The following is a 12,491-nucleotide window of genomic DNA, read 5'->3' as shown; positions in this document are numbered from 1 at the left end:
CAGTCAGTGGTCCACTGCTAATGACGGAAGCATTGATCACATTTGCTGCAATCTCTCGATGGCGGCGATGATAGATTCCCTATACAACGTGAGACTCTAGATCATGGTCAAGAGCCTGAGAAGTATCGGCAAGCAGGTAGGTCGCTTGTCTCACTGGTATTAGTTCTGTCCAGAGCTGTAGCAACTTCCGGAGTCACAATGTTGACAGGTCTTACAGACTAACGTTTCTTGGGACAAAAATGCCCTTCACCCTCATCACTTTCTTTGTCGCAACTACTACTGCAAAGATCATCTGATGCTGTCGCCTGCCAAACTCCCTCAGTTTCCTTCTTTCTTGGTTTCTCTGACTATAATTCTCTCATAAATCTTTCCTAGACCTTGGCCAGTCTTCTGTCTAATGGCCCCATGCTTCCATGATGACCTTTTTCTGTTTGAGCAAGCAAGTAGTCACAGTCTTCCTTAAGTTTTAGAAGTTTCATCTCATGAGCATGAGCGACCTCAAATAAATCATCAAGTTTATTAACCAATTCCTTCTCCTTGGATTCTTGTTTTTGTTCGCCATTTAGCATTCTTCTTGAGACTCTTCCATTGACCAGACAGATTCTTCACCTTACTGATCATGTGATGATGTTGCCTTGTCGGGATTCTCGTTTTTCCCAGAACATGTTCGTTGCGATTCTGTACAGTGTAGGAAATAAATCCTGGCCAACACCTGCCCATTCGATGGCAGCTTAGAACCGGTAATATGGCCGGCTGTCCGTCCGATCAGTCACATTCCTCTAAAGCCGCATTTTGAAGACGCCATTTTTTTCTGACAAGTGACTAAACCTGCGGAGGCCTAAATAGCAAACATGAAGCCACATGTCAGTAAAGTCTGATAGGTTCCTGCTGGGGATGAGCGACTCCCTGTGTATTCGGCTGTGCAGCTTCTCCTTCACTATTGGCAACCTACGCTAATGACTGAGGGAGGGGCTACAGACGCAACGTTTGATTGGCTGCCCTGCATACCGCTTCTCAACAAACTTTATTGTCCAGGACAGTGAATGGAGCGCGCTACTGCGTATGCTCGCCTTCTGCTCCATTCACTTCCAGCGCGGGCCGAATACACAGACATTCGCTCGTCCCAAATCACCCTAATGTCGCTCATCAACACTGGCAAATTACTGTTAACAAAGTGAATTTCAGGAAAAATGTAATTAGACAGTAACAGACACATGGGAGCGGTGCAGGCTGCTGCGCAAATATATAGAGATTAGACTTACCGAAAACCGTGAATAATACTCAATGGTCTCTGTAACCTGGCAAATTTACTGCGAAAAAGGAAATATAAATTAATATTAACCTCTTCATGACATGTGCCGTACTAGTACAGCGTGTGTCGTGTCTCCCCCTTTGATCTGGGCTCCGGCGGTGAGCCCGCATCAAAGCTGGGACAGGTCAGCTGTTTTGTACAGCTGACATGTGCCCGCAATAGCGGCGGATGGAATCACGATTCACCCGCCGCTATTAACTAGTGAAATGCTGCTGTCAAACGCTGACAGCGGCATTTAACCCGCGCTTCCGGCAGTGATGCTGAAAATACGCGCATCGGTGACCCCCGTCACGTGATCGGGGGGTCATTAGTTCGTATGCATGACAACCAGAGGTCTCCTGCAGACCTCTCTGGTTTTTGATGCAGGATTGCTATGAGCGCCATCCAGTGGTTGGTGCTCATAGCAATGCTGTAATTCAGCTACATAGAGGCGATCGAGCTATTGCAGCTTCTAGAAACATGCCAAAAATTAAAGAAAAATAGTTTTAAAAATATAAAAAAAAAAATAAAAGTTCAAATCATCCCCCTTTTGCCCCATTCAAAATAAAACAATTAAAAAACAAAAAACAGACAGACATGTTTTGGTATCTGCGCATTCAGAATCACCCGATCTATCAATAATAATTAAAAAAGCATTAACCCGATCGCCACACTGGTTTTTTTTTGGTCTCTGTGACATTGCATTGAAATGCAGTAACAGGCGATCAAAAGAACATATCTGCACCAAAATATCAGTAAAAACGTCAGTTCGGCACTCAAAATATAAGCCCTCACCCGACCCCAAGATCACGAAAAATGGAGACAGTACAGGTCTCAGAAAATTGCACAATTCTTTTTTTTTTTTTTTTTATAACAAAGTTTGGAATTTTTTTGTCACCACTTAGATAAAAAATAACCTAGTCATGTTTGGTGTCTATGAACTCATACTGACCTGGAGAATCATAATGGCAGGTCAGTTTTAGCATTTAGTGAACCTAGCAAAAAAGCCAAGCAAAAAAAACAAACAAAAAAACAAGTGTGGGATTGCACTTTTTTTTTTTTGCAATTTCTCCGCAATTGGAATTTTTTTTCCCGTTTTCTAGTACACGACATGGTAATACCAATAATGTCGTTCAAAAGTACAACTTGTGCTGCTAAAAACAAGCCCTCACATGGCCATATTGACGGAAAAAAAAAAATGTTATGGCTCTGGGAACAAGGGGAGCGAGAAACGAAAACACAAAATTGAAAAAGGGCTGCGGCGTGAAGGGGTTAATAAATATTAATTACAAATAAGTAAATTGGAGCGTTTCAAGGCCAGTGGGGCCATTATTGCTGCTCTGTACTAAAACTACCCAAATCCTGATTTAACAGCTATTAAGTGTTCAAGGGCTGACATTGAGCCACCAAAAGGTGTGTGTGTATGTATGTATATATGTGTGTGTGTATATATGTATGTATGTGTGTATATATATATATATATATATATATATATATATATATATATATATATATATATATATATATATATATATGTATATATACACACACACACACTATATATAGTGTGTGTAGACGGGCCTTTAGCCGCAGCCACATTTCCCCTAGCAGGTTTTGCCACCTAATCTAAGAGCAGTATAATGTACAGACAGAGACCCTGATTACAGCGATGTGTCACTTATTGGGTTGCTTGCTTCACTGTAGTATTAGAGAATTGGTAAATTTGCTGACAGTTCTCCATATTCATGAGCACAATACAGTGTCTCACCACTGATTGGCAGTTTTCTGCCTATGCACAGTGTACACAGAAAACTGTCAATCAGTGGTGAGGAGCTGCGATAGAGAAAGCAGTCATTTCTATCAAAACTGCAGCAAGCAGACCAGAAAATGTACACACCTCTGGAATCGGGGTCTCTGCCCCTACATCATGCTGCCAGATGGGGTAGTAAAAACCCTGGTGAAAGATTCTCGGTGTTTGGATACTAATTTTATCTAACGGCACCACTTGTAGGATGTGTGGTATTGCCAGTCAGCCCTGTGCAACCTGCAACACCGAACACAACCAAGATTACGGTAATATGAATCCCGACATCATGGGAACAAATGCTGCGCCATTGTCATATTTATTAAAACGTAGAAAAATCATAAAAAATCCAAGTCACCCGGTGTGGGAGCACATGTATGTAATAAACACATCAACCAATGTCTATTATTGACGATACAAAATAAGATTTACCAAAAATATCCCAAAATTAAGATTTAGGCTATGTGCACACGTCAGGATTTTCTGCAGAATTTTCCTGAACAAAATCGGACTTTCTATGCAGGAAATCCACATGCGTTTTTTTTTTTTTGCATTTTTGACGCGTTTTTTTACACGTTTTTTTCTGCAGCTTCCCAGTGCATTAAATAGCGGGAAAAACATGAAAAATCCGCAAAATTAATGAACCTGCTGCGTTTTTTTTTTTTTTTTTTTACCACCATGCGTTTTTTTAATTGCGGAAAAAAAAAAGCATCATGTGCACAAAAATTGCAGAATGCAGTAAAAATGATGGGATGCTTATGTATGCGTTTTCCCCGCGGAAAACGGACGAAAAAAACGCGAAAAATCCTGAACATGTGCACAGTTTGTTTCTTTCCTCCTGATTTTATTTTTCCTGCAGTAGCGCCCATTCAATGTCTTACTAGTGTGCAGGTTGCTACCACTTGGGGGCGCTACATAACGTGATCTCGTGAAGTGTGTCCTGGCACTGGTGACCATGCAGTTGGCTGGAAGATGGCCACCGGCGGCGTTGGGAGCGCTCAGCCTTTCGTATTAAGTGTTGTGAATGATTGACGGCTGTGTGAGTGGAAGGCTCGGCCTCCGCCCGGACCCCTGATTAACTCCCTGCGGTGTTTACCTCCATCAAAGCTGCGTCCGTCCGTACACACTTGATTGGAAACTGTCATCTAAGTTTAGCCGGACGCAGTAGCTCCGGCATAGCTGGCATAATCCAGATAACTGTCATGACTGCTGTTTTTAGAAGGAGCGGCGAGTCTCGGGCTGGCATCTGTTTTAGCTCGGCCTTCAAGATGAAGGTAGCACCCAGGAACTCTTTTTAGCTATTTTAAATTATGAGTGCGAGACCGGTGGAAAAGGAGACCGCAGCCGATCTTAGCGTGGATTAGAGATCCGCTGCTCGTCTCGCCTGGCAAACTCGGAAAACTTTTTTTCCTCTTTTTTTTTTTTTTTTTTTGCAAAGTGGCGTTCCTCTTGTGAAAGTGCCGTGTTCCCTACAGGTTCATCAGAAAATCAGGGAAGACTCCGACATGGCCCAAGACTCTCTCCAATGCTTGGCACAGCTCGCGTCTCTCCACGGACCCATCTTCCCCGACGAGAGGTCACAAGTCGATTACTTGGCACATTTCATTGAAGGATTGCTAAATACCATTAATGGGTGCGTATGGTCCCTGTTCAGCTATTTTCTGTCATCACATGTGACTTAGTTTTATCTTTTTTTTTTTTTCTTGTTTTTTTTTAACTTGTTTCTTTTCTGTTCAGGATAGAAATAGAAGATTCGGAAGCGGTGGGAATTTCCAATATTATCAGTAACTTAATCACCGTTTTTCCGCGCAATATACTGACTGCCATTCCTAACGACCTGTTCTCGTCTTTCGTGAACTGCCTCACACACCTCACATGTTCCTTTGGAAGAAGTGCGGCCCTGGAGGAAATAGTAAGTAATGGCGCTCCGGACTCGAGTGAACGTTTGATCTGGCAGAAGTCGGGGTGACCCGGGGCATTGTAGTGGGGATAGGGGTTGTATTTATGAGAAGACATACCTATTCCCGAGTGCTTTGGACATTATTCTCCATAACATGATGCACATACACGCTGGGGATAGGCGACCTGAGACGCCTCTGATTAAAGGGATTCGGTTTGAACAGTCATTCTGTGCCAAGTACAGGCGCTCGGTGCACCCTTGGGGTGGCCAAACATTTAAGTGCCCCTTCCCACCGACTTGTTTTCCATCGATTTCATCGCTTCTCTGGCTCTATAATGTCAGAGCTGTCACTCAAAGAAAAGGGGGTGGAGATGGTGGGAAGGTGCACGGAAATGTTTGACCGAGCCAAGGGTGCACAGAGCTTGTGTGCTTCATGTTAACATGTTCATTCTGGGCTGACGGTCCCTTTTTTTAACGCTCAACTCCAAGGTGAAGAAAAGGATTAGGCATATCAGTATCCAACATGCACAATTCTTTTTATCTAGGCTTCTGCTTTCAGTTAAAAGTTGCCTCCACCCACATTACAAGGTCAGCTGGTTTTGCCAAAAAAACAACAACCAGCAGAATCGGGCAGCACTTATCGAATGAGTATGGCCATCATTACTGATGTGGTCTCTTGGCCATGGTGTGTGTTTGTATGGATATTAGTATAATATATTATTTACAAAAGTATTGACCCCCTCGGCTTTTTACCTATTTTGTTACATTACAACCTGTGTTTAAATGTTTTTGTGATCTGATTTGTGTGTGGTGCATCATCACTAAATAGTCTAAGTTGGTGACGTGCGAAAAAAATTGGCATAAATTTAATTTATAGGATCAAATGGCTATAAATTGGCATCTGCATTTGTATTCACCCCATCATAAGTCCTTAAGCGAAAGAAAGTCCTCCTGTGTGGTATTTAAGTGTCACACGTCTGTCAGTATATACACTTTACCATTTCTTAAAGGCCACAGAGGCTGCAACGCCATTAACAAAACACCATGAAGACCAAGGAGATCTCCGAACAAGTCAGGGACAAAGTTGTTGAGAAGTACAAGTCAGGGTTGGGTTATTAAAAAAGTGTAAAAAAAAAATCCCAATCCCTGATGATCCCCGTGGAACACCATCATCGAGTGGAAAGAGCATGCTACCTCAACAAACCTGCCAAGAGATGGCCGCCACCAAAACTCTCATCCCAGGCAATAAGAGCATTAATGAGAGATGCAGCACAGAGACTAAAGGTAACCCCTGAAGGAGCTGCAGAGTTCCAAAGCATAGACTGGAGTATCTGTCCATATGACCACAATCAGCTGTACACTCCATAGTGATGGCCTTTATGCGTGAGTGGGCAGACAAAAGCCTTTACTTACACACAAAAATGGTAAGGCACCTTTTAAGTTTGCCAAAAGACATGTGGAAGACTTCCCAAATGTATGAATGAAGGTGCTGTGGTCAGAGGAGACCAAATTTGAAGTTTTTGGCCACCAAAGTAAATTGGCGTCAAACCAAAACACCCCAAGAACACCATCCCGTAGTGAAATATGGTGGTGATAGTACCATGCTGTGGGGATGTTTTTCAGAAGCAATACTTGGAAAACAGAAGGAAATATGGGGTACAGGAATAGTCAGCTCACCAAACTCTGATTAGCAGTCTTCATCTGTTGGGCAGCGCACTGAGCCGTGCCCTTCTCGGACGTGGAGATAAATGGCAGAAAAAAAGAGAATATCCTCCAGCAGTAGCCAAAAATATAGTATTAATCACATTAAAAACTGTAGTAGCAGGTCACCCAAAGAGACCCATAGACATAGGAGAAGCAGACAAACTAGTTTCAGTTTGACACTAATCATGGTAGTTTTTTGGAAGCAGGGCCAGGGAAAATGGTCTTAGTCGATGGGATGATGGATGGTGCAAAATACAGGGATATTCTTGAGCAAAACCTGTTTGTCAGTAACTTGAGACTAGGATGGAGGTTCACCTTCCAACAAGACAATGACCCAAAGCGTACTGCTAAAGCAACACTCGAGTGGTCTAAGGGGAATTGTGTAAAAGTATTGGAGTGGCCTCGTCAAAGCCCAGACTAATCCAATTGAGAATCTGTGGTCAGACTTGAAGATTGCTGTTCACCATAGGAAACCATCTAACCTTAAGGAACTGGAGCAGTTTTGCCTTCATTATTGGGCAAAAATCCCAGTGGCAAGATGTGGAAAAGTCATTGAGACATGTCTAAAACGACTTGCAGCTGTACATGCTGCAAAAGGAGGCTCTACAAAGTACTGACTTTAGGGGGTGAGTAGTTATGCACAAAAATTAAATTCCAGGTTGAGGTAGCAAAACACAAAAAAATGCAGAAGGGGTGAATACTTTTGCACACCACTGTAAAATGTGTGTGTGCAATTTTCTCATGGGATACATCTCCGTTCTGTGTTTTCAGTGATTTTGTTAACCTAGTTTCAGCCCAGTCGTTGACATGAGATTAATTTCTCTTAACCATAGCGATCTTTCCATGGTGTCCCTGCACTTTCACTTAGTCTTGCAGGTGGTTTTCCGCCTCAGAGCGACTGCTTCGTGTGAACAGAGCCTTAATTTTCACTACTAGACATGATTGGTTTTATTTTTTCCTAATGAGAAAATTAGCGTATATCCAATAATCAAGACTAATCCAATGACAGAGCAAAATGTTTAGCACTGATCTGCATATCTGATCTTATATATCACGAGACCAGCAGCTGAGGATCCAGCGGAGAGAACCAGTCAGAAGACGATTATGAAAGTGGGGCAAATAAATTGGTCTTGGCGGTATATTTTGCATACGCCATTGAATGCCTTGAGGCGCTACACTCGTATAGGTCCATGTGATCGACTGTCCAGCAACCCAGAGGATCACACTGCAGGAAGAGATCTATAGAATAGATCTATATTGTAGATGTGCTTTCAGGCTTTAAACAAGGTGATGTTCCGACACAGTATATATTTTTTTATTTTTACCTTTGGTTTGGGTATAGCTTATTATTTAGCTTCCTCTTGAAACTTCAGATGCCTCAGCCGGTGTACGACGTGGTAAGAAAGTGTTAGTGTTAAAGATCGGCAGCTTTGAACAAGGTCCAAAAATAATTTCTCTGTTTCTAATGAGTTGTCTCTGTGGCTTCTCCTTACGCCAGCTTGGCACTCTCTACATCGAGAGGATGTTACCCCTTAAACTCCTGTCAGAGGGCTTTCTTCCAGCCAAATCGGGGCTCTTGCTTTGCACTGATGAAGGATATATACCCTGAAACACATTTCTGTAAATAATGTCTGGTTTGGCTGGGGCGCAGGACATAGACTTGTGAGTGATTTACACCGACTGTCGCTGTGCTGAATGTCTGCGGCTGGATGAAGATGCTGGGCGGCCGCAGACATTCAGCCATGGCGTTCACCCCTACAACCATAGGATGTTACCCCTTAAACTCCTGTCAGAGGGCTTTCTTCCAGCCAAATCGGGGCTCTTGCTTTGCACTGATGAAGGATATATACCCTGAAACACATTTCTGTAAATAATGTCTGGTTTGGCTGGGGCGCAGGACATAGACTTGTGAGTGATTTACACCGACTGTCGCTGTGCTGAATGTCTGCGGCTGGATGAAGATGCTGGGCGGCCGCAGACATTCAGCCATGGCGTTCACCCCTACAACCATAGGATGTTACCCCTTAAACTCCTGTCAGAGGGCTTTCTTCCAGCCAAATCGGGGCTCTTGCTTTGCACTGATGAGGGATATATACCCCGAAACACATTTCTGTAAATGTCTGGTTTGGCTGGGGCGCAGGACATAGAAGGGTGAGTGATTTACACCGACTGTCACTGTGCTGAATGTCTGCGGCTGGACGAAGATGCTGGGCGGCCGCAGACATTCAGCCATGGCGTTCACCACCCCAAAGTGCACCCCCTTAGAGAGGCAGAAGACCCTAGGTGGGTCCCTCCCCTGCGTACCCTTTATCATGGCCCTGAGTACAAGTCCTCTTCCTTTCTGAAGATGCATTTTCCATATGAAATGATAGACAGGAATACGACAATTCCTGTATATCCAATCAGCATGTGTAACATTAATCGTATGTTTTTTAAGGGGGTATCGGGGTTAGCCAAAAGGCCACTTGTTTTCCACAAAAAGCATCGTATCATATCCATGGACTGTCTGGACAACGTAGCTCTCGCCTTAATCTGATCAGAAATGTCCATTTTTAAAAACCTTCATACACCGCATGAAAACAAGGCGTGCATGGAGCGCTCCCGGCTTTGACAGCTCTCTCCAGCTGCCGGCTCTCCAGCCGTCCTGCTATATGATCTCCTGACCAAGTCACAGCAGCTTTGAACTGGGTCGTCTAGACTGTGGAGATTATACGGCAAGCATAAAGGATTTAGCGGCTATGATACGACACCCGTATGTTTATATACACAGTCCACAATGTAAGGTTGCCGCAGCTTAGTAAGAGTATACTCTTATTCCTGTAGGATTGGTCCTGAAATCACCCGATTCATTATTCAGGTTGATTAAAGAATAGATTGGATAAGTAACGTTTATACTATGATTTTATATTTAAAGGTAATTTGTATATGACAATAATTTTAATTTTTTATTTTTTTTTTCTCTTTTACTTGCAGCTTGACAAAGATGACATGGTGTATATGGAAGCCTATGATAAGCTGCTGGAGTCCTGGCTCACATTAGTGCAAGATGATAAACATTTCCATAAAGGCTTCTTCACGCAGCATGCCGTCCAGGTGTTCAACTCCTACATCCAGTGCCATTTAGCTGCTCCAGATGGCACCCGGAACTTGGTGAGGTTTTTTTTTTTTTAAAGTTAATCTTCCCCTTGTTCAGCTTGACAACGTTAAAGAAACCCTGTAAAACCTCTTCAAAAAAACACTTGGAAAAGTCTATTCATTTCTATGGAAAATCCACTTTGCTGCTTATGACAGGTTATTTGATTTTCTTTTTTAAAACTTTTTTTTCCTCGAAGTTTTGCAAAAACACCTGGTGGGGAAAAAAAAGAAAGTACCATATATATTACTTAAAGCAGACGCTGATTGATTCTGCTAAAAAAAAAACCACACGCTGCAAATAAAATTAAAAAAAAAAAACAGGAAAAATAAATATTCCAAAACTTTTTTTTTCAAATCCACTTCAGAAAAAAATACAAGTTTTTTGCAGTGGTTTTCGCACTCAACCAACTAAAAAAGTGCATCTGCATATTAGGTCTAAAAATTCAGAAATTGATCAAATTACGAATTGTTTGTAGAAACAAACAACTTTGCAACTTAACGCTTACCGTATATACTCGAGCATAAGCCGAGATTTTCAGCCCAAATTTTTTGGCTGAAAGTGCCCCTCTCGGCTTATACTCGAGTCACGGTGGGTGGCAGGGTCGGCGGGTGAGGGGGAGAGGGTGCTGAGGCATACTTACCTAGTCCCAGCGATCCTGGCGCTGTCCCTGCCGTCCCACGGTCTTCGGGTGCTGCAGCTCTTCCCCTCTTCAGCGGTCACGTGGGACCGCTCATTAGAGAAATGAATATGGACTCCACTCCCATAGGGGTGGAGCCGCATATTCATTTCTCTAATCAGCGGTAACGGTGACCGCTGATGGAGGAAGAGGCTGCGGCACCGAAGACCAGCTGTCCGGGGGAAGGAGCGGGACGCCGGGAGCAGGTAAGTATGTCATATTTACCTATCCCCGTCCCACACGCCGGGCGTCGCTCCATCTTCCCGGCGCCGCTCCATCTTCCCGGCGTCTCTCCACTCTGACTGTGCAGGTCAGAGGGCGCGATGACGCATATAGTGTGCGCGGCGCCCTCTGCCTGATCAGTCAGTGCGGAGAGACGCCGGGACGAGACACTGAGGAGCTGCAAACAAGAAAGGTGAGTATGGCATTTTTTATTTTTAATGCAGCAGCAGCAGCAATGGCAGAGCTTTCTATGGTACATCAATGGGACAAAAATGAACGGTGCAGAGCACTATATGGCACAGCTATGGGACAATAATGAACGGTGCAGAGCACTATATGGCACAGCTATGGGGCAATAATGAACGGTGCAGGGCACTATATGGCACAGCTATGGGACAATAATGAACGGTGCAGAGCACTATATGGCACAGCTATGGGGCAATAATGAACGGTGCAGGGCACTATATGGCACAGCTATGGGGCAATAATGAACGGTGCAGAGCACTATATGGCACAGCTATAGGGCAATAATGAACGGTGCAGAGCACTATATGGCACAGCTATGGGACAATAATGAACGGTGCAGAGCACTATATGGCACAGCTATGGGACAATAATGAACGGTGCAGAGCACTATATGGCACAGCTATGGGGGAATAATGAACGGTGCAGAGCATTGCATATGGGGCACAGCTTTATATGGAGCATCTATGGGGCAATAATGAACTGTATGGAGCATTATATGGGGCTCCTGATTCAATATGGATATTCAAAAACACTTAACCTACTGATGTCTCAATTAATTTTACTTTTATTGGTATCTATTTTTATTTTTGACATTAACCGGTAGCTGCTCCGTTTTCCACCCTAGGCTTATACTCGAGTCATTAAGTTTTCCCAGTTTTTTGTGGCAAAATTAGGGGGGTCGGCTTATACTCGGGTCGGCTTATACTCGAATATATACGGTACTAAAAATATTCTCCATTCTCCAAAATGGAAAGACTTTTAATTTAATAGTGTACAACTTGTTACCTAGGTTATCGGCCATCATAAAGTGTGAGTGGCCTGTAACCTAGGCAAGGAGCATGCTCTGTGTTTTTAGAGCCTTCTCGCACCGCTCTGAAGATGGGTGGATAGATGGATCCCGACAGCTCCAGTCCCCCCTGTGGCTCCACCATGTTGCAGAGGTAACGTTGCCTCTGCTAGCAGCATATATATGCTAGCATATAATCTTTACTGGCTTATCATTGTATAAGCAGTAACTCGCCGATTGCTGTGATTCTATCACTGCAGGCTCCAATTCACTAGCAACAAAGGTTTTCTCAGCACAGTGTAACACTCAACCGACTGCACATGCAGAGAACTTTTAAATGGGTTGTCCACCTTTCAGGGACAATTTAATTATAAAAAAAATATATTTAGGGCTAACAATTTTGTAGTAGTAGGGTTTCATTAAAAAAAAATATCACCATTTGCCTTCTCTCATTTTTTTGTATCAAGAGAATGGCAAGAGTTTGCAAAGCAGTCATCAAAGCAAAAGGTGGCTTCTTTGAAAAACCTAGAATATAGGACATAATTTCAGTTTTTTTCACACTTTTTGTTAAGTATATAATTCCACATGTGTTAATTCATAGTTTTGATGCCTTCAGTGTGAATATACAATTTTCAGTGTCATGAAAATACAGAAAATCTTTAAGGCTATGTGCACACGTTCAGGATTTCTTGCAGAAAATTCCTGAGAATTCCGGACATTTTCTG

At 43.2% G+C, this 12,491-nt stretch overlaps 1 protein-coding gene across 1 annotated transcript in view; it reads left to right on the top strand.

Moving 5' to 3' along the window:
• XPO4 (exportin 4) overlaps nt 1-12,491 on the top strand; it is a 151,153-nt gene that overhangs the window by 113,441 nt on the left and 25,221 nt on the right. Inside the window, exons 8-10 of the mRNA XM_069759103.1 lie at nt 4,571-4,728; nt 4,833-5,007; nt 9,673-9,849. Coding sequence (XP_069615204.1) covers nt 4,571-4,728; nt 4,833-5,007; nt 9,673-9,849 — 510 coding nt within the window. The remainder of the gene's footprint in view (nt 1-4,570; nt 4,729-4,832; nt 5,008-9,672; nt 9,850-12,491) is intronic.

This window comes from Ranitomeya imitator, chromosome 3 (assembly GCF_032444005.1).
Source record: "Ranitomeya imitator isolate aRanImi1 chromosome 3, aRanImi1.pri, whole genome shotgun sequence".
Lineage (NCBI taxonomy): Eukaryota > Metazoa > Chordata > Amphibia > Anura > Dendrobatidae > Ranitomeya > Ranitomeya imitator.
Note: the sequence above shows the minus strand (reverse complement) of the source record. Positions and strands in the feature narration are given on the sequence as shown.